Source organism: Thamnophis sirtalis, unplaced genomic scaffold, assembly GCF_051295495.1.
Source record: "Thamnophis sirtalis isolate CommonGarterSnake01/CBP01778 unplaced genomic scaffold, rThaSir2_p1.2 scaffold_12, whole genome shotgun sequence".
NCBI classification, from domain to species: Eukaryota; Metazoa; Chordata; class Lepidosauria; order Squamata; family Natricidae; genus Thamnophis; species Thamnophis sirtalis.
Window position 1 is genome coordinate 35,534,795 of NW_028261392.1, and position 22,094 is coordinate 35,556,888.

Consider the following 22,094-nt stretch of genomic DNA (forward strand, 5'->3'; position numbering starts at 1 on the left):
TAAATTAGTGATGATTTAAAAAAAAAAAAGAACTGTTGTTTTCCTCTCAGACAAATACAATATATTTTAGGAATTGAGGTATCTTGGTTGGGGCGCTTTGCAACTCCACTTATAGGAATCTGTTGTTTGTCAAGTTTCTGAATTTCTAGGGTGCTCCTTCAGTTTGAGAAGCCCTTACAAATGATGATGCTTGATTACTCTGTATTTGTAATTAATAAGTTTTCCTGCTTTTTTTCAGACTGTGCTACCAGTTGATGAAAGTTTGACAGAGTCCTTAGGAATCCGATCCAAATATGCTTCATTACGAAAAGATGCACTATTAAAATCTGGTAAATAGCTTCTTGAATGGATGGGTATTCTGCATCTTAATTTGTCTTTTTCTAGTCCATTGTCATGCCTGTTCTTCCATATATTATGTCAGTGTTTATGTAATCAGATTGATCAGACAAAGGATTCTTCCATTTGGCTTTGTGGAGAGAAAAGATCCAATGAATATTAACATCATCAGTATTAGGGGGACTGATCGGAGCTGACTTAAGAGTGAATGGAAAAGAGTGAATAAATACTGAAGAGGAAAAGCTCCGTTGCATTATTTTATGGTTTTCAAATCTTTAAAATTGTGCTACATCACAGATTTAACTATATAAAAGCATTTGAACACGTCTACATCTGCATTATGGTCAGTCAGTCATCTATGTGCAGAAATGATTAAATCATTGTTCTCTTTTATTCTAAGTAAAAATATTTTTCCAGGATTTCACTGAAATCTCTTAGATTAAGGGCGGGGGAGGATGGCAGAAGTCACTTCACCAGAAGTAGTTGGCCTAGATTGCAATGCAGATGAAAATACGGCATTGATCTACTGTACATCTGTCTATGCATAAGAGATCTCTTGGCTTTTTTTCAGAGGGAGGGGGAGTTGGCTGTAAGCTTTGTGTTGTTTTGAATCTAAGCCATGATCTTTAGGAGGCCATGAGGATGCAAAAGAATTTGCAAGCTGAAAGAAACTGATCAGAAGCCTCTAATATGCTTGTAGGACTATTTAAAGCTTAGCACCACTGATGTTTCTGTCTTAAATATTATGTGATTAAAAAGGCATTCACATATTGTGAATGCACATTAGCCTGTGTTCTCTTTACATAGTAACTGTTTCCAGCATAGGTTCTGATTTTAGTTGTCCAATCTTTCTGTTGTGTCTTCCTTTTAAGTTGAAACATACAGGGCCTGTGGTATCAAAGGCAGGTGCATGGATGGCAGAGTGAAAAGAACTGTTCTTCAAACAAGAACAGTCCATAAGTCTATCTTTTGTCTCATCACTAAATGCATTACGCTGAAAAACTAGGAAGACCTGAATATTGCAGTCTAAATATTCATTTGTATGGTCATACAATACTTAACAATCTTTTCAATGTCAACTTTTGTGCATATTGTATCAAAACTCAACTTTCTGTTTCTGCTTTTTGTTGAGAGGAGTGTACCTTATAAGCTATGCTTTTAATATGCTTGGATGTGCTAAGTAGGTTTTTTAGCATTTCAAGGTTAACAGGGTTTCTAGCGTCTCTAAACGGTTTGTTAAATTAATGTGTTAGGGGAATGGAGCTTGCATGGCCTAATTGCAATGAAGTACTTATTTAAATGTTTTAATATTTTAGTGTTTGGAGGTGCCATTTGTCGGATGTATCGTTTTCCTACCACTGATGGCAACCATCTGAGGATTTTGGAGCAAATGGGAGAGAGTGTGCTCTCTTTACACATTCCCAGGCAATTTGTGAAATTGCTGCTAGAGGAAGATGCTGCAAGGTAAAAGTCATTGCAATAAAGTTTTAACTGTTGATGCTAACGAGGAAATACAATATTAAGGCAAACAGTTCAGCTTTGCACACTGCTTATAGTGATTAGCTGACACCTTTCTTTTATTTCTTTGTAAATAATTGGTAGGCTGGAAAATAATGCAGCACAATTACTTGTTTGTTCTATAGTGTTACAGGGTAGAAAAGGCATTGATCGCTTTGGTTGATTTACATTTGATGGAACTTTGTTGGGAGTAGTATTGGAGCTTTTAATGGTGTTTAATACCATTGATACCATTGACCTTGGTATCCTTCGGATTGTTTTCAGGGTTGTAAACTGGGAGCACCATTCTGTGATTGTTCCATTCTTTCCTCAATGGTGACTAACAATCCATAGTCATGGGAATCACATTTTGAGTCCTTGTAAACTTGAGTGTTGAATATTTTAGTGTTCTTGTTTCTCCATGTTAATTCATACATTCATGAGACTGACTGGGGAAACCATTATGATTCAGAGTTCAGAGTTATGATCCAGGTTATCAATGTGGAGATGTTTTATATTATCTCATCAAGCTGAGCCAAAGATGCTGTAAAACTGGTACCTGGAGTCAGTGAGTGAAAAACAAGACTGGATTAAATCTCACCAAGTCAAAGCTAGTCATCATTAATGCTGTTATTTGAAAATTGTTTGATTTGTTATTTGTCTCCCAACCAATGTCCTCTAGGAATAAGCATGCTGTAAAATGTTGTGAAATAAATGAAAAAAAAAAAGAAAGAAAGAATAGGATGTGTGCTGTTCTCTTCCAGACTATGCAGCTGCTGCTGTTGTTTAGGCAAATATCTGTTGTTTCAGTTATCATAGGTGTACACTGGCACTCGTATGGGGGCAATTTGTCCTCCATTTACCTACATGCTGAGTTTTTCTTGCTTGAGCTTCTGATTCAAGGCTGGTTTTAGAAAACTATTTATAGGGGGGAAATCACTATATAAAATGACTATTAACAATTATTTTTGTGTAATGGCTTCATGGGAGAAGCATATAATTTTTGTTTGCCTTCAGTTTCCTCTGGAATTTGCTTTGATTGCTTTGAAATTACTCCACCACCCCAAAACACATGATGTAAAGTTTTGTATTTATTTATAAGTTTACTTATCATTGTTGTTTTAAATTTATACGATCAAATTCTGAAACACAGCAAGTATTTATTGGCTGATTTTCATTTGTTAATATAAACAAATAGCAATTTTAAATAAATAAAAAGCAAAACAGATACTGGTTAAAGAAGTGTTCAAAACACACCAGCCTCATCAAAGTACTAGAGTACTGTACAGTAACACTTCACAGGATTTGTTTCATGTTATGTATAGAGTAGTAGAGCTTTCCAAAGAGCAGTTCTGTAGAATGCACCGATCCACCTTAATGAAACAACTGCTTGGTATTGCTGTTGTGACTCAGCAGATGTCTTCTGTGAGTCTTTTCAGGATGCAAGATTAACACTGCAGCTGGGGCTCATGAGTGGCGTGTTCTGGGGATAAAAGGACGGATGGTGCCACGCCCTGGAGTCAACGTTCCTTGGTTCGTTTAACATTGATTGATCATCAGTCGTGGTTTATGTAAGATACACTTGGAGAAGTGCTTTGTTTCCTGTAACCCTGATTCAAGGCTACACTTGGAGAAGTGCATTGCTTGTAAGAGTTGTTTTGTATTCTGTTATCTGCTTGAAAGAGACTTTATTTCTGTTTATTTTGGGCTCGCAGCCAGTTTGAGCTGAGGACTGATAAAGAGAGTTCCTTTTAAGTTTGTCTGCCTGCCGTTTGTTAACGAGCCGAGAAAGGGGGACAGAAGAGATTGACTCCTGCCTGACAAGCCTTCATTTCCGTAATTATGGAGCAGTTGATGGCTGAAAATAGACTAATGGCACAACAAATCGTGATGTTGTCGGACCAAATTCAACAGTTGCAGAGAGCTGCAAACCCCCCCCCCCAGCCAAGGAGGAAGTGCCCAGTAGCCATGCCAGATAAATATGATGGGAGTCTGGCCATGTTTGCTGCGTTTCTGGGACAATGCCAGCTGTTCCTGAGTTTGAGAGCAGAGGACTTTCCCACTGACCAGATGAAGGTGGGATTCATTATCAGTTTGCTCTCAGACACAGCTGCCCGTTGGGCCACCCCCTTGTTAGTTCAGCAGAGTCCTTTGTTGGATGACTTCCAGGGTTTTTGCCAGTACTTCAAACAGATGTTTGAAGATCCTATCAAGGGGGAAACATCTGCTAGACGTCTGAAATCACTGCAGCAGGGGAGTGGTTCATTGCAGGACTATGTGACTGAATTCAGGCTACGTAGCCAGGATTCCACGTGGAATGAACCAGCTCTAATGGACACGTTCCAGGATGGATTGTCTGAGGCCGTGCAGGATGAACTAGCGGACAGGCCACCGATGTTCAACGCGTTGGTCCACCTGGGCCTCCGGATAGACGCTCGGCTGCAGAGGCGAAAGCCTCACCGTGTACTCCAGGAGACCACCAGCATGCTGGTTCAGCAAGGGACTGCAGTGGACTGGGAGGAGCCCATGGAGTTGGGTGCTGTCAGACCTTGAGTGTCACAGACAGAGATGGACAGACGACATGCGGAGGGATTGTGTTTCTACTGTGGGGATCTTGGACACTTAGCGGGGAGCTGCCCCAAGAAGAACAGAAGGGTTGCGCGGACTGCAGCCGTCCCCCAGCAACGCACTATCATGTCGGACAACCAGCACGTTTGTGCGGACGTGATACCCCGTTCGCACAAGGTAGCGTGCGTTCAGGGGGTGGGGAGTCCCAGGGCGGATGCCCTGCCGAGTAATGTAGAGAACTCTGACCCTGCGAACTTGCTTCCACCTCGGACTGTTCTACCCGTTGCAGCCTGCGCTGCCGTTTGTCATCCCGTGAGCATGCAGTCTCTGGTACGGGATGCGCAGCGGGGTGATGACTGGGTAGAGTGACGAAAGGTGGAAGTGGGGCCGGCGTCCCCATGGACTTTGAAAGGGGATCTTTTGAAGTGTCGGGGCTGGCTCTATGTTCCCGCAGGGCACACCCTTCGACGGGTGCTCTTGCAGATTCATTGCATGTCTGCATCAAGACATTGGGGGTTTGTTTGGACGTTGTGCCTGGCCTGCCATCAATTTTGGTGGCCCCATCTGAAAAATGATGTGCGGAGGTGCATGAAGTCATGTGCCCAGTGCCAATGGGCCAGGTCTGCAAGGAGAACTCCACCAAGATTCCAACCATTGTCGACTCTGGTCCCCGCAGCACTGGACTTTGTTTCTAGGTTCCTGGTGGGGCACCAGTGTCTTGGACCGTCTTCCGTGGAGACCGCCACCACCCCTTCTGGGCTGCACCCTGATCGTCGGAACCTGGGGAAGGGCTCTGTGGGAGGGGATTGCGTGGTGGCTCGGCAGGAGTCGGTGGAGCTGCCGCCAGACTCCGGTGGTGAGCTGGCATATGAGTTGGCCTTGGAGGAGGTGGAGGACTCTGGACAGGGTGTTAGGGCTCAGCCGGAGCTAGTAGAGCTGCCGTCAACCTCCGACAGTACGGGGGCTGGTGGGTCAGCCTTGCAGAGGGTGAAGGACCCAGGACAGGGTGTTAGGGCTCGGCCGCAGCTGTTAGCAACCTCCGACAATAGGGGGGCTGGTGGGTCGGCCTTGCAGAGGGTGAAGGAGCCTAGACAAGGTCTTACTCACATATAAATTCCCAATAAAATAAAAAAAAAAAAATAGACAGGGTGTTAAGGCTCGGCTGAAGCGGTTAGAGCTGCCGTCAACCTCCGACAGTAGGGGGGCTGGTGGGTCGACCTTGCAGAGGGTGAAGGACCCTGGATGGGGTGTCGACGCCGTGAAGGGCGGAAGGAAACATGCCTCCAGAGGTTTGGGACTCATGAAAAAGGCACCAAGTGAAACGGGGGTGGGTCATCTTGTGGTCACGTCATTCCCACTGCATCCAGACCATCGGAACCCGGGGAATGGGCCCTGCGGTGGGGGATAGTGTTGTGACTCAGCAGATGTCTTCTGTGAGTCTTTTCAGGATGCAAGATTAACACTGCAGCTGGGGCTTGTGAGTGGTGTGTTCTGGGGATAAAAGGACGGATGGTGCCACGCCCTGGTTGCAGGAGTCAACGTTCCTTGGTTCGTTTAACATTGATTGATCATCAGTCGTGGTTTATGTAAGATACACTTGGAGAAGTGCTTTGTTTCCTGTAACCCTGATTCAAGGCTACACTTGGAGAAGTGCATTGCTTGTAAGAGTTGTTTTGTATTCTGTTATCTACTTGAAAGAGACTTTATTTCTGTTTATTTTGGGCTCGCAGCCAGTTTGAGCTGAGGACTGATAAAGAGAGTTCCTTTTAAGTTTGTCTGCCTGCCGTTTGTTAACGAGCTGAGAAGGGGGGACAGAACAATTGCTACTTTGGATTTCTCATGAGTCACTTCACAGAGCTGCTTTATTCTGTGTGCCGTCCCAGCAGAGGTGTTCCCTGTGCATGCACATGTATGCAGAAGTAGCTGGGAACAGCTTTCAAAGCAGCTGCATTGAGTCTTCTGGAAGATGTGGCTCCTAGCTTAACTCCTTGCTAAGAGTGCTCTGATATCCAGATAATTTTATATACTGAAATACTAGTTTATAAAAATTTGAGAAGAACTCTGCCTATGAAGTTCAGAATGCTGTGTAATACAATGACCAATCAAAAGTATTCAGAAGTTTCACTAGCATGGATAGGATGAATGATTTCACATCTTCTGTTCATTCAGGATAATTCTGAAGAATAGGGGGTGGGATACTTAACTGAAACATTAATTTATCAACTGCTGACACCTGTAATATAATTTTCAACACTTTTAACAAACATAGTTTGCTGGTCCAGATATTTCTGTCATTGGGTATCTATTTTATTTGGGGTTCATTTTACTTTTCATCATAATTTACTTTGAATCCAGGTTTAATTGGCCTAACAGTAGAAGTAAGGTAATGATAATATCTGTCCTAGATTATTTTCAGTATTGTAAATAAACTGATAGAAAAAAAATCCCATCTGACTCTTACCATGGAAGGCATCTTTGACATTCTCATGCCAGTGCTTTGTCCAATCTGGGGCCTACAATTGCCACTAGACAATTGACTTCGAAGTTGGGATTGGATGACATCACACGTCCAAGGTATCTCTGTAGCGCACTAGATTGGGAAAAGATGGATTGAGTGATTTGTTGATTAATTGTCATTCCTGCTATTTTTTTGGCTATAAAGGGAATCTGTCACATCACTGTCGTAATTGTGTTGTAAGAATGAGTGTACAGGATAAATGATCTAATTGCTGTTATATTACCGGAGCTATATAAAAAGCAGTTTCAGGCTTTGAGATAAATTTTTAATGAGAAATTACTAGGTTTTCTGCAGTCTTTCTTTTTGTCTCAGAATCCTGGCATTATATGCCTTCGTTGAAAAATTGCCTTTTGGTATTTTAAACTATGATGTCTGTAAATGTCATCAGCTTCTGTGATTCATTATTGCAGTGTAATTCATACAGTGATTAGATGGTTCTCACCTTCTAATGGAGGTCTGGGATTATCCAGTTCCTTTTCAGTAATTTGCAGTCAATCAGAAGTTTTTAAATTAGGCCTTGCCAAGATTAGCACTTCCCAATAGAGCAGTTTCAGGATAAAATTAGCAGATATCCATAGATAGGTCAATGTAGAACATACATAGAGGGATCTGTGGGAGTATTACAGGAAACCAGATTTTCGTATGCCAGTGATGGCTAACCTTTTCTGGACCGAATGCCCAAAGGGTGTGTGTGTGTGTGTGTATGCACTTATGCACATGCCCAAACCCCCCCAAATGCCATGTGCACAAATGCCCCCCCCATACATGAGCGGCAGAGACCTAAAGACCAGCTGGCTGGTGGGAGGCATGTGCACATGCATGGTGGAGATGAACTGGGGCAATGGCTCATATGCCCACTGAGAGGGCGCTGCATGCCACCTCTGGTAGGTGTGCCATTGGTTCGCCATCACAGCTATATATCATTATTTTTCTATTAATTGTGATTAACCATCAAATGCTTAATTTTAGTAGATCAGCTGCTATAAATTGGACAAATAATGCTTTTTGGTATATTTATTTAACTTTTTCCGCCCTTGACATTTTGTCTAATTCAGCATTTCCCAACCTAATGTCTACCCAGATATGTGTGACTTCAGTTCCCCAAATTCTCAACCAGCATGGACTTTGGCTAGACTGAGCTAGGAAGCAATGACTGACTGACTCAATTAGATTGAGCGGAGAGAAGTCTAAGCTCTGCTCACTCAATAAGATCCATGAATGAATTGGATGTCTAATCCACTACTGTTGGTAAAGCATACATATTTATGTTATATGAGCAATCTCAACACTATTTAGTTTTATTCTATAGTGAGCTGAAGTACTGATATAATTTTCCAAATGCTGAAAGTATGGATATAAATTGAGTGACCCAATGCCGCTTTTTCTGCAAATGAGAATGATCTAGTAAAAATATGTTATAAAATCTTCCATATTTGGTACTGTATATCTTGTATTTACAAATTGATATATTTGGAAAGAAAAATTTTTAGAGAGATTAGTTTGAAAAGAAAAAAATGAACTTGATGAAATCACATCAGTAAAAAGTAATATTTTTCAGCACTTTACATAGAACTTGTATTTTCCATCCAGAGTGTTTTGGATTTGGAATTAGTAGCAGACAATTCAATAGAAAAATTTCCACTGAATTCCCGAGTTTTAGAAATTGCAATCTGTTGGATTTAAAACCATTTCAAGTGTTTATTTGACCCACTAGAGCCGTGTTGGCGAACTTTTTTGGCACCAAGTGCCAAAACGGGAACATAGGCGCATGTGCACACCAGAAACTGGAAGCTCAGCTTCCCAGCACACACATGTGCACCAGAGAGCTGCTCTTCCTGTTTCCAGCACTCCCAGCACACAGAGACCCGCTGGCCGGCATGCATGTGTGTGCTGGAACCTGGAAGAGCAACGGGTGATGGCTGGCATGTCATCATCACGAGAGCTTGAAAGAAACAAAAAATTTACTTGATAGCCATCAGTCTCACTTAATTCTGGAAAATGTAATAATTAAACAGTTGGGATATGAATGTGGTTAATATTTGACCTTTCTCCATGTAAGGACAAAATCATTTATGAAAAAAATATATGAAAAAATCACGGCTTAACATAGGCCTTAAAAAATTCAAAATGTTTTCTAATTAAAATAAAATATTTAAGTAGTCCATGGGTAAGCTTGAATAGATAGTTTTAAAAGACGAGGAGGATATATTGTTTTTCATTTAGTATATAACTGATCTAATAGTATTTTACTCTCTTTGTGGATGTTTTGGTAGGATTTGTGAACTTGAAGAACTGGGAGAGCTGTCACCTTGCTGGGAAAGTCTTCGTCGGCAAATAGTCACTCAGTACCAAACAATTATTCTGACGTATCAGGACAACATGACAAATCTTCATCAGTATAAAGGTAGATGCTTCAGACATAATTTTTAAGATGGTTTTTGTTGCCTTTTCTTTAGAAGTAAATTGCTGTCTAAGTGTACTCTTTATACAGACCCAATTGCATAGTTTCATAGAAATTGTTTTGTTTGCTTATGTCATTTGGTTTTACCAGGATGGGTATAGAATGTGGAACCTTGTATACTATCCATTACGATGCATACTAGTTTTCTTTGTCCAGGAAGATTGGAAGTGGATATAGAAGAAGAATTCTATAAAACTAATGACAGCTTATGCATTCAGTACAAATGAAAGGCAGTAGAACCACAAAGTAAAATAATAATGGATCTAGTTGCTACAAAAAAAATCACTAAAACATTTTGAAATGCCATTAAAAGCAAAAGAACAGCGGATATATTTGTGTCCAAAATAGATCAGAAATGAGTCTGTATAAATACTAAGGTTGAGGAAGAACAGAAAGAATGCTCTGAATCATACTGGGATTTGTAGCTTACAAAAAATTTGCCTTTTTAAAAATAAATAAATAATTTGTCTTTTTAAAAATTGCATTGTTTATTTCGGTGTTTGCATGGAATTCTAGTTTTTAAACAACAACCCTTTTCTACTAAGCTAGATAGAGCAGGAACAGCTACATGAATATCTTTACAATACTGGACTTCTTCAGTTTTGATCTAACAAGTTTAACTTAAAAAAAAAGAGGAATACAACTAAGGGATGCTGAACATTATAATGAAGTCTACTACATTTCACTCTACTGGCAGTTTTAAACACACTTTGCCCATTGAGGCCACTTCCCGTATTGGAGCTCAGTTGAAGAAGAAATGGTTGGGCAAAATACTGTAACTTTGAGGAGGGATCTGGACTTGTCATTTTTATGACTCTTTTGCCAAGGTCAAGGTTAAAAAAAGTCAAGGTTAAAAAAAAGTTAGGTTTGCCTTTATTGGGACAATGTTTTTTGGCATCCAGCCTCTGTACATCATCACATTGAATTTCAGATGAAACATTCAAGATGTCAATGGTAAAGACTTTCAGCTTTAATTCAAGGACTTTGACAAAAGTATTTCCATTGATAAGTTCTCATCTAGGCAAGGCCTAACTTAAAATCTTCTGATTGAATGCAAACTACTGGAATAGGGGTGAATATTCCCAAACCTCCATTATAGTCCAAATATATACAGTTTATAGTTTATAATTTTATTGAACTTGTATGCCGCTCTATTCCCCGAGGGAACTCAGGGCGGCTAACAAACTAAATAGGGGAAAGGGGAAAAACAAAAAATGAAAAGACAGACAAATACAAACAGATTAAAAACTCATCAACAGCCGCAACAATTCTAGTGGGGCTGGGAACTCATCAGCCCCAGGCCTGCTGGAACAGCCAGGTTTTAACGGCTTTGCAGAAAGCCTGAAGGGTGGCGAGGGTCCAGATCTCCACGGGGAGATCATTCCAGAGGGCCGGAGCAGCCACAGAGAAGGCCCTCCCCCAGGGGGTTGACAAACGACACTGGCTAGTTGATGGAATCCGGAGGAGGCCTAATCTGTGGGATCTAATCGGTCGTGAGGAGGTAATTGGCAGAAGGCGGTCTCTCAAGTACCCAGGTCCGATACCATGTAGGGCTTTAAAAGTAATGACTAGCACCTTGAAGCGCATCTGGAGTCCAATAGGCAGCCAGTGCAGCTCGCGGAGGATAGGTGTGACGTGGGGGTACCGAGGTGCACCCACAATAGGTCGCACGGCTGCATTCTGGACAAGCTGCAGTCTCCGAATGCTCTTCAAGGGCTGCCCCATGTAGAGCGCATTACAGTAGTCCAGTCTTGAGGTCACAAGGGTGTGAGTGACTGTTCTGAGTGCCTCCCGGTTCAGGTAGGGACGCAATTGGTGCACCAGGCGAACCTGGGCAAATGTCCCCCTGGTCACAGCTGACAAATGATGCTCTAAAGTAAGCTGTGGATCCAGGAGGATTCCCAAATTGCGAACCCTGTCTGAGGGGCGTATAATTTCACCCCCCAGCCTGAGAGTTGGAATACAAGGCCAATTATTGGGAGGGAAAAACAGCAGCCACTCGATCTTGTCGGGATTGAGTGCAAGCTTGTTCACACCCATCCAGACCCTAACAGCCTCCAGGCACTGAAACATCACGTCAACCATTTCACTGAGTTGGCACGGGGCGGACAGATACAATTGTGTAACGTCCACATATTGGTGGTATTTTATCCCGTGCCGCCGAATGATCTCACCCAGTGTCTTCATGTAGATGTTAAACAGGAGTGGGGACAGGACTGAACCCTGCAGCACCCCATACTTAAGGGGCCTAGGGGTCGATCTCTGCCCTCCAACCAACACCGACTGCGACCTGTCCGAGAGGTAGGAGGAGAACCACCAAAGGACGGTGCCTCCCACTCCCACCTCCCGCAACCGCCGCAGAAGGATACCATGGTCGATGGTATCGAAGGCCGCTGAGAGGTCAAGGAGCACTAGGACAGAGGCATAATCCCTGTCCCTGGCTCTCCAGAGTTCATCGATCAGCGCGACCAAAGCAGTTTCTGTGCTGTAGCCAGGCCTGAATCCAGACTGAAAGGGGTCTAGATAATCGGTTTCATCCAAAGACCGCCGGAGCTGAGAGGCCACCACTTTCTCAACAACCTTCCCAACAAAGGGGAGGTTGGAGACTGGACGGTAGTTACTTAGAATGGCTGGATCCAAGGACGGCTTCTTCAGGAGGGGTGTCACCACCACCGCCTGATTCTACAATGTCCTTGACATTTAGCCATTAATCATACAAAAAGATGGATGTCAGGTCTGATTTGTCATTAAACTGGTGATTCTGAAGATCTCTTCAAATTTTATTTATTTATTTGAGTTTGATAGCTACCTACCTTAACAGGGTGGTAGGTACAACTCTGGGCAACATGCATCTTATGACATAAAACAATTTAAGTAAAAGAATACAAAATAAATATATATATGGCACCAAGTAAAAACTATTACTATGGATGGGAATACAGCTGGAACCTTACTATACTCAGAGCTCTAGACCCTGGACTTACAACCAAGTCTTCATGACCTTACAAAAAACCAAGATATCTGAAGGCAGAATATCGGGGCTGCGGCAGAGAAGGCACATTTCCAGAATGCTAGCTTTGCCAGGTTGATGAAAACATTTCTACTAAAATAAAGGGAAAACAGCAATACAATCAAAAAATGGAAAGGCTTTGCAGAATGAAACTTAAAGCAGCACATCAAGGATGGATGAGTATTGTTGCAAAGAAATGCTTTGTTCGCATAAGCTTTAATCATATAAGCAAAATCCTAGAACCAACATTTTATAATGTTAACATTTTCAAATAGATGACAATAAGTATGCCCAGTTTTGGAATTATAAGGATTCAAGGCAAAAGAGCATTCTTCTTTTTTTGTGTGCGTCTTTTATTAGTCAGCGTTCAAATTTTTTCACATTGCTTTTAAAGGACTAAGTCGAAATTATGAAATTTGGCAGATCTTTCCATTTATTCTCTAAATATTTAAGCCTTTAAGATGTACCATTGCTATTATGTCCTGTACATTTTTTAAAAAAGTCTTACAGTATTCTAAAATTATCTTCATGCTTTTACAATCAGTTTTACAAAAATATTCTGCGTTTCTCTAGTCCAAAATACTTTATAGACAGCACTAAAACAGTATCTTAAAGGCATATTTTCTCTATTTACTTTATTGAAAGCAACGTATCGACTACATTTATTTTTCCATCAAAAAGTATATTGGAAACTCTTAGATAGTTGTTTAATCCATATTCCTGTTACATTTCAAGCTCATCAGAGAATGAACTAAAATTGCAATGAACAATTTGGTGAATACAAGTAAAAATAATTATGTAATGTGAGAGACTGTAATGGTGGTTAACTATGACATCTGGAAGTAAGTCTACCTTCTTTTAATCAAAAGAAATGACACCCCAACAGTTTCTCATGGGGATCGAAATTGGAAGCATGACTCTTCATTGTGACGTGATTACATATAGGAAATACAATTGCTGATCTATTTATCATTTTGTTATTGTTCTTTATGGTCATTATTCTTTTCTGTTCATTAATTATTATATTTCTGTGAAGTGAATATATACACATTGATCTTTTTCAATTCATTTCTCCAGGACCATCATTCAAAGCAAGTAGTCTGAAAGGTGATAAAAAGCTTGAATTCATGCCCACAAATTTACATATACAACGAATGAGAGTCCAGGATGATGCGGGATCAGGTATTCTTATGCTTCTTAATACATTTTATACTTATATTATTAGCAAGGTCAGTTCTCCACGTATGAATCTTTATTTTTCATTAGCAACATGATACATTTAAGTTTTCAGAAGAAGAAAAGTCTTTAGAGCCTAATGAAAATTAAGCTTGTCTGGAATATTTCTAAAATGGAAGGGTCAGGAAATGAAATATTCTTGACTGGTTAGATCCCTGAATAGGAATTTTTGCTGTTGTAGAGCCCACTTCTTGTTTCTTTCTTTTAAAGAAAACATATTTTGTTCTTGGCTTCTTTTGCTCATATGAGTTAGGTGCCCTTTGTTCTTGGTTTTCTTTCTTTACCTTAGGGTAAAGAAAATGAGAGATTTGGAAAAGGTTATATATTTTGTTTCCTGAATAAAGAGGTTGGAAGTATATTGTATATTTGCTGGTTAGAACAAATGGCTTGTGCTGAAAAGTGATGAAGAAGGTTGCAAAAACTTTTAAACACCAAGGAATGGATACCTGTAATCCTTGAGTTTCAATAGTTCACTTAGTGGATGTTTATACGATAACATCCCCCCAAATATTTACGACTCAGTCCCAAAATTACAAATGTTGTAGCACCACAGCAATTATTCACACTTACAAACAACTGTAGAGGCACTGCAACATTCACCCTACCTATCCCGCTCCCAACAGGTCTCCACAATTGCTTCCCTCTTCCCATCCTGACTCACCTTGTGAAACTCTGTCTCCTCTCTGTCATGGTTTCTTTGAGAACGGGACAATTTCGCTTCCAGCATTTGATTGCCTTGCAAATATTTTGTGCAAAGACTAGAAACTTTTTGGGAACCGTCATCTCATGGGACTTCAGGGTACGAAATCACGGCACCCAGAAATTTCCAGTTTCCATGCAAAATGTTTGCAAGCTGACGGGATGCTTTGAGGCAGTGCGATTTCGCTCCCTCAAAGTGTCCCACAGCTGAGTGGCTAGAGAGAAGACAGCTTGCTAGATCTTCGCTTGGTAAGTGACCTGCTATGGCAGGATGGGGGAGAGAAGCAATTGTAGGGAGTATGAGGTATTTCATTGGGTTGGTGAGGCCTTTAGGCGGGTGGCCTGTTCCATCAGTAGGCTCTCCATGGCCTTCCTCACCTTGAAATACTTCATGTACACTTAATGAGCCTCACATTTGATTAGTGAATGCGTGAGCGAAAGGAAGGAGTGATCCCATTCAACCTATGAGATTCACTCCCATGAACCCTTGAGTTACGAATGGAATGGGCAGGCTCCATTACATTTGTAACTCAAGAATTACCTGTACTTGGCAGGAAATCTTGATATTTTAATTGAGAGATATTGATAGTACTTAGCATTCTCCTGACCTAAACAGTGATACTAACTGCAGCTTTCTGTGGCCTTTGCCATTTACAAATTATATTATTCTGCTTTTCATTGGAGGGAAATCAAATATCCCAGATAAATCTAAATTGTGTTCATATTCAAGTGATAAAAATCCCCGGTTTAAACTGCATTATTTTAACCCATCTTTTTACAAAGTATAATAAAATTGAAATTTTTGCTAGGGTAGGCCTGTTCAAAATTTTGCATACTTTCCAATGGAAGAAAATGACCATCTTTGCAAATAAATGTTCATGTGTAGCCATCTTCCCCATTGAGCACCTTACAGAGAAGTACAAGTTGATTTAGAAAGTCTATGCTGACTTTCTTCATGAACAAATATAAATTTCTCTTACATAATTCTAAGGCCAAATGAATAATGTTCTAATAGTTACATTCTTGGCAGGTATTGTTATACACATGGAGACTGTCCACATGACTAGCCATCTTACTCACTAATCAGTTCTCACATCCTATGGTTGTGTATTTCCCGTGATATTCTGTGGCCTATAACAAAAATGCAAGAAATGGCATGCCGTTTAGTAGAATGGAAAGTACCTCCCAAAGACCCATTAGATCACACAGGGTTGGCTTCCTCTGGGTTCCGTCTACCAGCCAATGCCATCTGGCTACTACCCGGAGGAGGGCCTTCTCTGTGGCAGCTCTGGCCCTTTGGAATGAACTCCCCGCAGAGATTCGGACCCTCACCTCTCTCCAGGCCTTCCGAAAAGCCGTTAAAACCTGGCTGTGTCGGCAGGCCTGGGGTTGATGAGTTCCCTTCCCCTCTCGACCTGTGTGGCTGTTGGCTATTTTAAATGCTTGTATTGTACTTTTGTGTTCCCTTTCCCCCTTGAGTTGTTCGCCGCCCTGAGTCCCGCTGGGAATAGGGCGGCATATAAATAAAACAAATCTCAATCTCTCTTATAATTCATACATTTATTGAATTTCCTCTACTAGAAATAACTGATGCAGAAATGTCACTTTGTATTTGATTTAAAGATACCTTAATGCAATTCTCAGAAATTTTAAAGAGTTTATAAACTTTATAGAAAGTGTTGTTGGTTCTTTAAAATATGGTTGTTGTTGGGTTTTTTGCATATTTGCATTCTAGGACAGCTGACAGTAATTCTCATGGTGTCTTTTTCCCTGTCATTTGTAATATTTAGATGAGAATTATGACATTGTAACTATAGGAGCACCAGCAGCTCACTGCCAGGCATTTAAATCTGGAGGTTTGCGGAAAAAGCTACATAAATTTGAAGATGCAAAGAAACAGTAAGTGGCATGTTGAACACACACTTTTTTTGGTGACTCTAGTTTTGTAAAAAACAGAATGTCATTCCTTCTTTTCTCTTTTATCCACACATAGAAAGTTTCAACCACATAGCAAGTAGAGATACCTTTTGTGAAGAATTTAGAAAAATGATTTCCCTTTTTAAATTGATCAATGTATGTTAGCTTTTAGCAGATTTTTCTATTTAATCACATATAAAAGCTGATTAATCATGCATTGGTTAGAGACTTCCCTTGAAATTTTGTGCAAGATTTTTTGATCAGAGTAGCTGAATTTTCAAAGAGGTACTTCCTCCAGATCCCCCTCTGTTCCTGGTGCTGTTGTTTTACACACACACACTGCCCATTTGAAGTTTTTTTGGGTCACCCCCTCAAGAGGGGGAAGCACCTTGTTGACCTTGTCTGAATTTAGAAATAAAGAGGGTTGGCTTTTTAGTACTTAGATGAGAGAATGGCCAGAAAATACCACATTGTAAGCTAGACTGGGATTTTTTTTAAAAAAATAAAAGGAATATTTTTGAAGAAGGCAAAGTTTAAACAATTTCTTCTATGTGCCTTCAGATTACATGGATTACAGCCCAATTAACTAATATTGCTTTTTACTACGTTACTTATTCAAGAGCAGACAGAACACTTTTTTTTGCTGTTGAGATGAATGATTCCATGTTTATTTCATTCTTTTTGCAATTTGGAGGTCTGATGATTCTGTGTGGCTAACAATTAAAAAAGAAAGAACATGCTAAAAAGAAAAACAGGTTTATGTTCGTTTTGTTCACACAATTCTGATCCTGTGACCTTCTCCCGATAGAAACTGTAGCGTAAAACAGAAACATGTATGCCCATAAAGAAAGAGAGGTATGGAGTCAGGTGTTATTAGATGTATAAAGAATAGTATTCAAAGCCATAGAAGGAGGCGGAGTTCAAGTGGATAACCTTAATAACTTTTGTAACTGATTTTTATATATGACATTATTTGAAACTTGAAAACACTCTTCTGCAATTTCCCTACTTTCTAGATGGAAAGAAGTTTAAAAGATACAGCAATGGGGCCAAAACAGGACACATGGATATACTAGATCTTTTACAGATTTGAAATAAGTGCTAGTACTGCTTTTGCTTGAGCAGAGAAATTAATTTATCCTTTAATTTTATCTTTTTGGATATCAGAGATTTTAACCAATAATGAGAACATGTAAACACTGGAACCATTATGCTTGTCAAACATTCTATAACTTGCAGATTCTGTTAAAAGTTCAGGGTATCTTGGCTAAAGAAGGTTGAAGAAAAATATCCTTGAAGATTCTTAAAAGCTGAAATATCCTATTGTACCATTAATATATCATTTTCTATTATTTTCAGGAGTAGAGTAATTCTGCCTTAGCTACAGTATATTGCCTTTATAGTCTTAATTTAAAAAGAGAGAATTCACAGGAACAAAATAGTTGGACACGTCTAGAATCTAGATAGATGTTTTGTTGCTTTAAATGCTGCCAAATCAGATACAGTTTTCCATCCACAATACATGACCAGTAAACAATAATATTCTAAAGTTAGTAAGTCAGAATTAAATTTAGGCTGACACTTCCTATCTGCACTTTATTTTAGTTTTATATCTTAAATCACTGCTTATTTTAGTCTGTGTTACTTGCATAACTTTTAATAATAGCTACAGAAAAAAAGTCATCTACCAGGCAGTTAATCCAGGGGTAAATTTTCCCTTAGAAGGACCATATTTAGAAAAATCACAATCTGCATATTATTTGATTGTGTTTCTTCAAGTAACTTAGTTGCCATATTAATTGCTTCTGTTAAAATAATCAAAATAGCTTTTTAGATAAGCTATATCTAAAGATCTGTGCATATTTTGTCTTTTTGACATCTTGTAATATATGTCATGTTTGTATTCCTGTGCTTACATTAGTAGGCAGTGTGACCATTTTTCATATCCAGTGAAACTCTGTTCTGAGATCAGTTAATTCTTAATTATGGTCAATGACCAGAATTCCACTTAAAAAGCTAAAAATTTAAAAATAAAAGTAGATATAACCAAAGCTAAATAATTAGTAAGATTCATTACAGTAGGATTTATAAACAGTAAAAATGCGACTACATCCAAAGAAACTTAATCATGTTGATAGGCTAGTAGCAATTGTACAAAATATAGTTCTGAATATTTGTTTGAGATACAGATGTCATCATTCAACCAAGGTGGAGGTTACATGTTTACTGTTAATTTTATATTTTTCTTTTATTTTTCTTCTTGTGATTTTTTTTATTTTGTAGTTTATATTTTATTTTTGGGAAAAATAAAAAATAATACTCTGAATAAACTGGTTATTTGGATAATAAGGAGAATATAAATGTCACCCTTAAATGACCATGCATTTTTATGAAATAAGGATTCTGAAACTATATTTAACTGATTATGATAGTGGCTTTTGAGTATTGTACACTATTGTTTATTTGATTTGTTGCAATATATGCACTACTGGAAAGCAGTGTGCTTTTAATATTAAACACACTCTGTTGGTGTAAATAGTTTTTCTCAACTTTGGCAGCTTTAAGATCTGTGGACTTCAACTCCCAGACTTCCCCAGCCAGCCTGGGGAATTCTAGGAGCTGAAGTTCACCTATCTCAAAATTGCCAGGGATGAGAAACACTGGTGCACAGCACGAGTTTGTGCTTTACCATTACAGGCATCTCTTACAAAAATACTATCTTTTTGAGTCCTGGAAATTGCCTATACATTACTGAAACATCAAGGTTTACATTAAAAAAAATATTTATAAATAAAACGGATACACTTTATGTTTCAGACATACCAGCTATTTTTGAATGACAATAAGAATGGCAATAAGAAATGCCATTAACTGGAACACATGCCAACATTTTACTCCAGTTGGCATGTACTGAGTTTAAAATCTTTTCTTAAATTCCATCAGTTTTGTGAAGAGATGCCTAGCATATAGCTTGCTTATTATATTTAGATAGAGTAAGTAGATAGTAATTGGGTGACTTGGACCTACCACCCCTTTAACATTGGTGATTGAACTATTTTACCTTTGGAAAATCATCTTGATAGTTTGGACACAGAACACAGATAGTTTGGATCTCCATATCATCTTAAATTTTAAAATTTAAAACTGTAAGCAGAGTTAGATCATTGGTAGTAGCATTGCCATTTATTGGTTGGAAAATGAGATTAAGGATCTCTGAAGGAATGGCAGAAGGGCAGTCAAGGAGGGACTCAAATTCATTAGGGTATATACTGAATGTCTCATAAAAATATCTATGTGTTCTATCAGTCATCTATACATTTTTTGGTGGGGTCTTATAACATTTTAGGAGACATTTACCATTTTGCATACTTTTTGTTTTCCTCATCTGCTTCATACAAACACAGCATTATTAAGAAGTATTAAAGCAATTAACATTTATCTAACATCATTTGGCTTTTGATATTTGCTTAAAGGCTAATTTTCTTTTGGTTTCTTTTTTTTTAGCAGTTTTGAGGAAAGTTGGTGAGTTTTCTATTTCTGAGCTAGCACAGCTTTCTTCCTTTTCTAAAGCAGACAATGTATTAACAGGGTGTATTTTATGATTGTATCCTGACTTCGCTAATTTGCTTCATTAAATAAATGTTTAGTGCGGTATTTCGTAGGCATGAATTTGTAATCTTCATCTGCATTATTTGCTTTATCAATGAACAGCTAACATTTAAAAATAACCTTTAGATTATACAAGGCAATTTAAGAGAGATTTGGAAATATTAAATGTATAACTGCTCATCCATGAAAAAACTAAAATAATCAAATACTGTTTGAATACTTTTACTTTAGGGGAAAGAGAAAATAGTTTGATTGGACCTAGTTTTAAGAAGTGTTTATTTGAAAAGGAGATAGTAGACACCAAGCTTATTTTGTTAAAAATTGCAGTGCTAAGGATGAAAATGCCTTCATATTAACTCATCTAGCCTGGAAGCCATTACCCTTATCATTCAGATATTTTTAGGTCAGTGGTATGATGTTGCTAAAACATTTAACCACATTACTACGTGATCCTAGACATTAAAGGAAATTCTATCAACTATGTTTAGACTCTAGTGATTAGGTATTTCTAGTATTTATCCTAGGGGTGTGGTAAAGAGGCTAGTAGCAGTTTATTGAATATATGCCTCTGATTTATTCATTTTATGCCCACAAAGTGGCTCATTTTTAAGATAAGGGTTCAGCTTGTATACAAAAGGTTTACATAGATTTGGATCAGATATGAACTAAAACTTTAATCCATGCACATGAATTGACAGTTATACTTCCAAGCATTAGATAATTGGCCTATGTATCCATGGAACTACACTGTTATGTTTGTAAGATTGTGACCTTGGGTCTTTAATAGCAAAAGTTGGACTGCTTTAGTCTACTTAATCCTAATTTAAAAAAGAAATAAAATTTTGGGGGGAGATGGAAAAAATGTTTTCCAGTTAAAAGTCAGTGAAGGATGATAGCTGTTCATTTGGGGAAATGGTCATGAGAAGCTAATCGAATTGTTTCCTTTGATTCTAGCAAAAGATTTGTTTTGCTTCTTTTTTGAGAATGAGTCTAACACAAATAATGCTGCATGTAGTTTGCTACTGTATATAGATTGATTCTGCATGATGTCTCACTTTCAAATAAGATGCATATATTGCTATAATAAAATATTAAAAATATTTAAATATGATAAAAATATTTAAAAGCCTGAGCTTTAACTGTAGATCTGTCCTTAAAATAAACAATCTGTATCACATTTTAAAGAAAACTCCTATAATAATTTTGAAGTTATTCTAAAAATAAAAAGACACATTTTTCCTTTCCCCCCCCTTTTTTAAAAAATTACAGTCTAAATCCTTTCTTCTGAAAATGTATTTTTCCAGATAGCTGAACAAAGCTTTGGTTAAAAGCTTTTAAATTGTTATCTAGATTCTTTCAAAGATAGATTAAAAGTTTATTAAAAGGAAGAGATGTTGTTTCAAGTTTCATACTACCAAAAACATTTTTAGACAATTTCCTGCTTCAATTTTATATTGGAAGCTGATTCTGAAAACTTGCATTGTTTCTGAAGCATTGTCTTATGCTAAATTTATTTAAATTTTGTTAAATAAATCTGTTTTGCTGTGAATGAATTAGACAACTGGTAATCTGAAATTTGCAGTGGGACATTAGAAGGAAGCTATCTGCCAAGAGAAAGGAATTAGCCTACCATTTTTACCTTTCCAGGTACATTGTATAAACTACTAAGCTGATGGCTCTCCAGCAACAATAGATGGTAGAGTATATATCTGGATTTACAAAAACAAATCCAGATATATGGAAGGAAAGGAATGTCAAATAGCTTACTATAAATCTATCTTGAGTTACGTTTGGCTAGTCTTTTAAAATAGTGCAAATCTGAGTTTATTAAGCAGGATTCTGACGTTGGCAAGAAGGTTAAAAACAAAGCCATATGAAACTTCAATCATCTTGAGCAATTACATGGTTGTGGAAAGGATAATATAGCAGTAGTATTTTCTAAGATGAATCTGGAAATCTTTGAAGGCAAATGGATCGGCCAGCCATTTGAATGAATAAATTACGCTTAGCCAAGGAATCGGATTAACAGGAATAATTCTGTTAATTCTGTTATTGCTGCATTGTTTGATTGGCAGTTTTCTGTTCCCTATGTAGTTTCTGAGTAATCACATGGCATGTTTGATAAATACATCTTGTTCAAATGCTGTCATCATGTGCATCTCAAGATAGTTTGAATAAGATGGTTGCAACATAGTAGATTGTCAGTCTTTGTACTTAGTGGCTTGATAGTTAGAACAAGATCC

The 22,094-nt window shown here is 38.5% G+C and overlaps 1 protein-coding gene across 12 annotated transcripts in view; it reads left to right on the plus strand.

The window, feature by feature from the left end:
• The window catches only part of INPP4A (inositol polyphosphate-4-phosphatase type I A), a 102,991-nt gene that overhangs the window by 48,437 nt on the left and 32,460 nt on the right, over nt 1-22,094 (plus strand). For 9 of the 12 annotated variants that reach the window (XM_087726582.1, XM_087726583.1, XM_087726584.1 and 6 more), the window contains 6 exons: nt 239-329; nt 1,653-1,800; nt 9,193-9,323; nt 13,468-13,572; nt 16,116-16,224; nt 19,747-19,764. In XM_087726582.1, coding sequence (XP_087582708.1) covers nt 239-329; nt 1,653-1,800; nt 9,193-9,323; nt 13,468-13,572; nt 16,116-16,224; nt 19,747-19,764 — 602 coding nt within the window. The remainder of the gene's footprint in view (nt 1-238; nt 330-1,652; nt 1,801-9,192; nt 9,324-13,467; nt 13,573-16,115; nt 16,225-19,746; nt 19,765-22,094) is intronic. The other 3 variants (XM_087726585.1, XM_014059472.2, XM_014059479.2) reach the window with 1 other exon arrangement.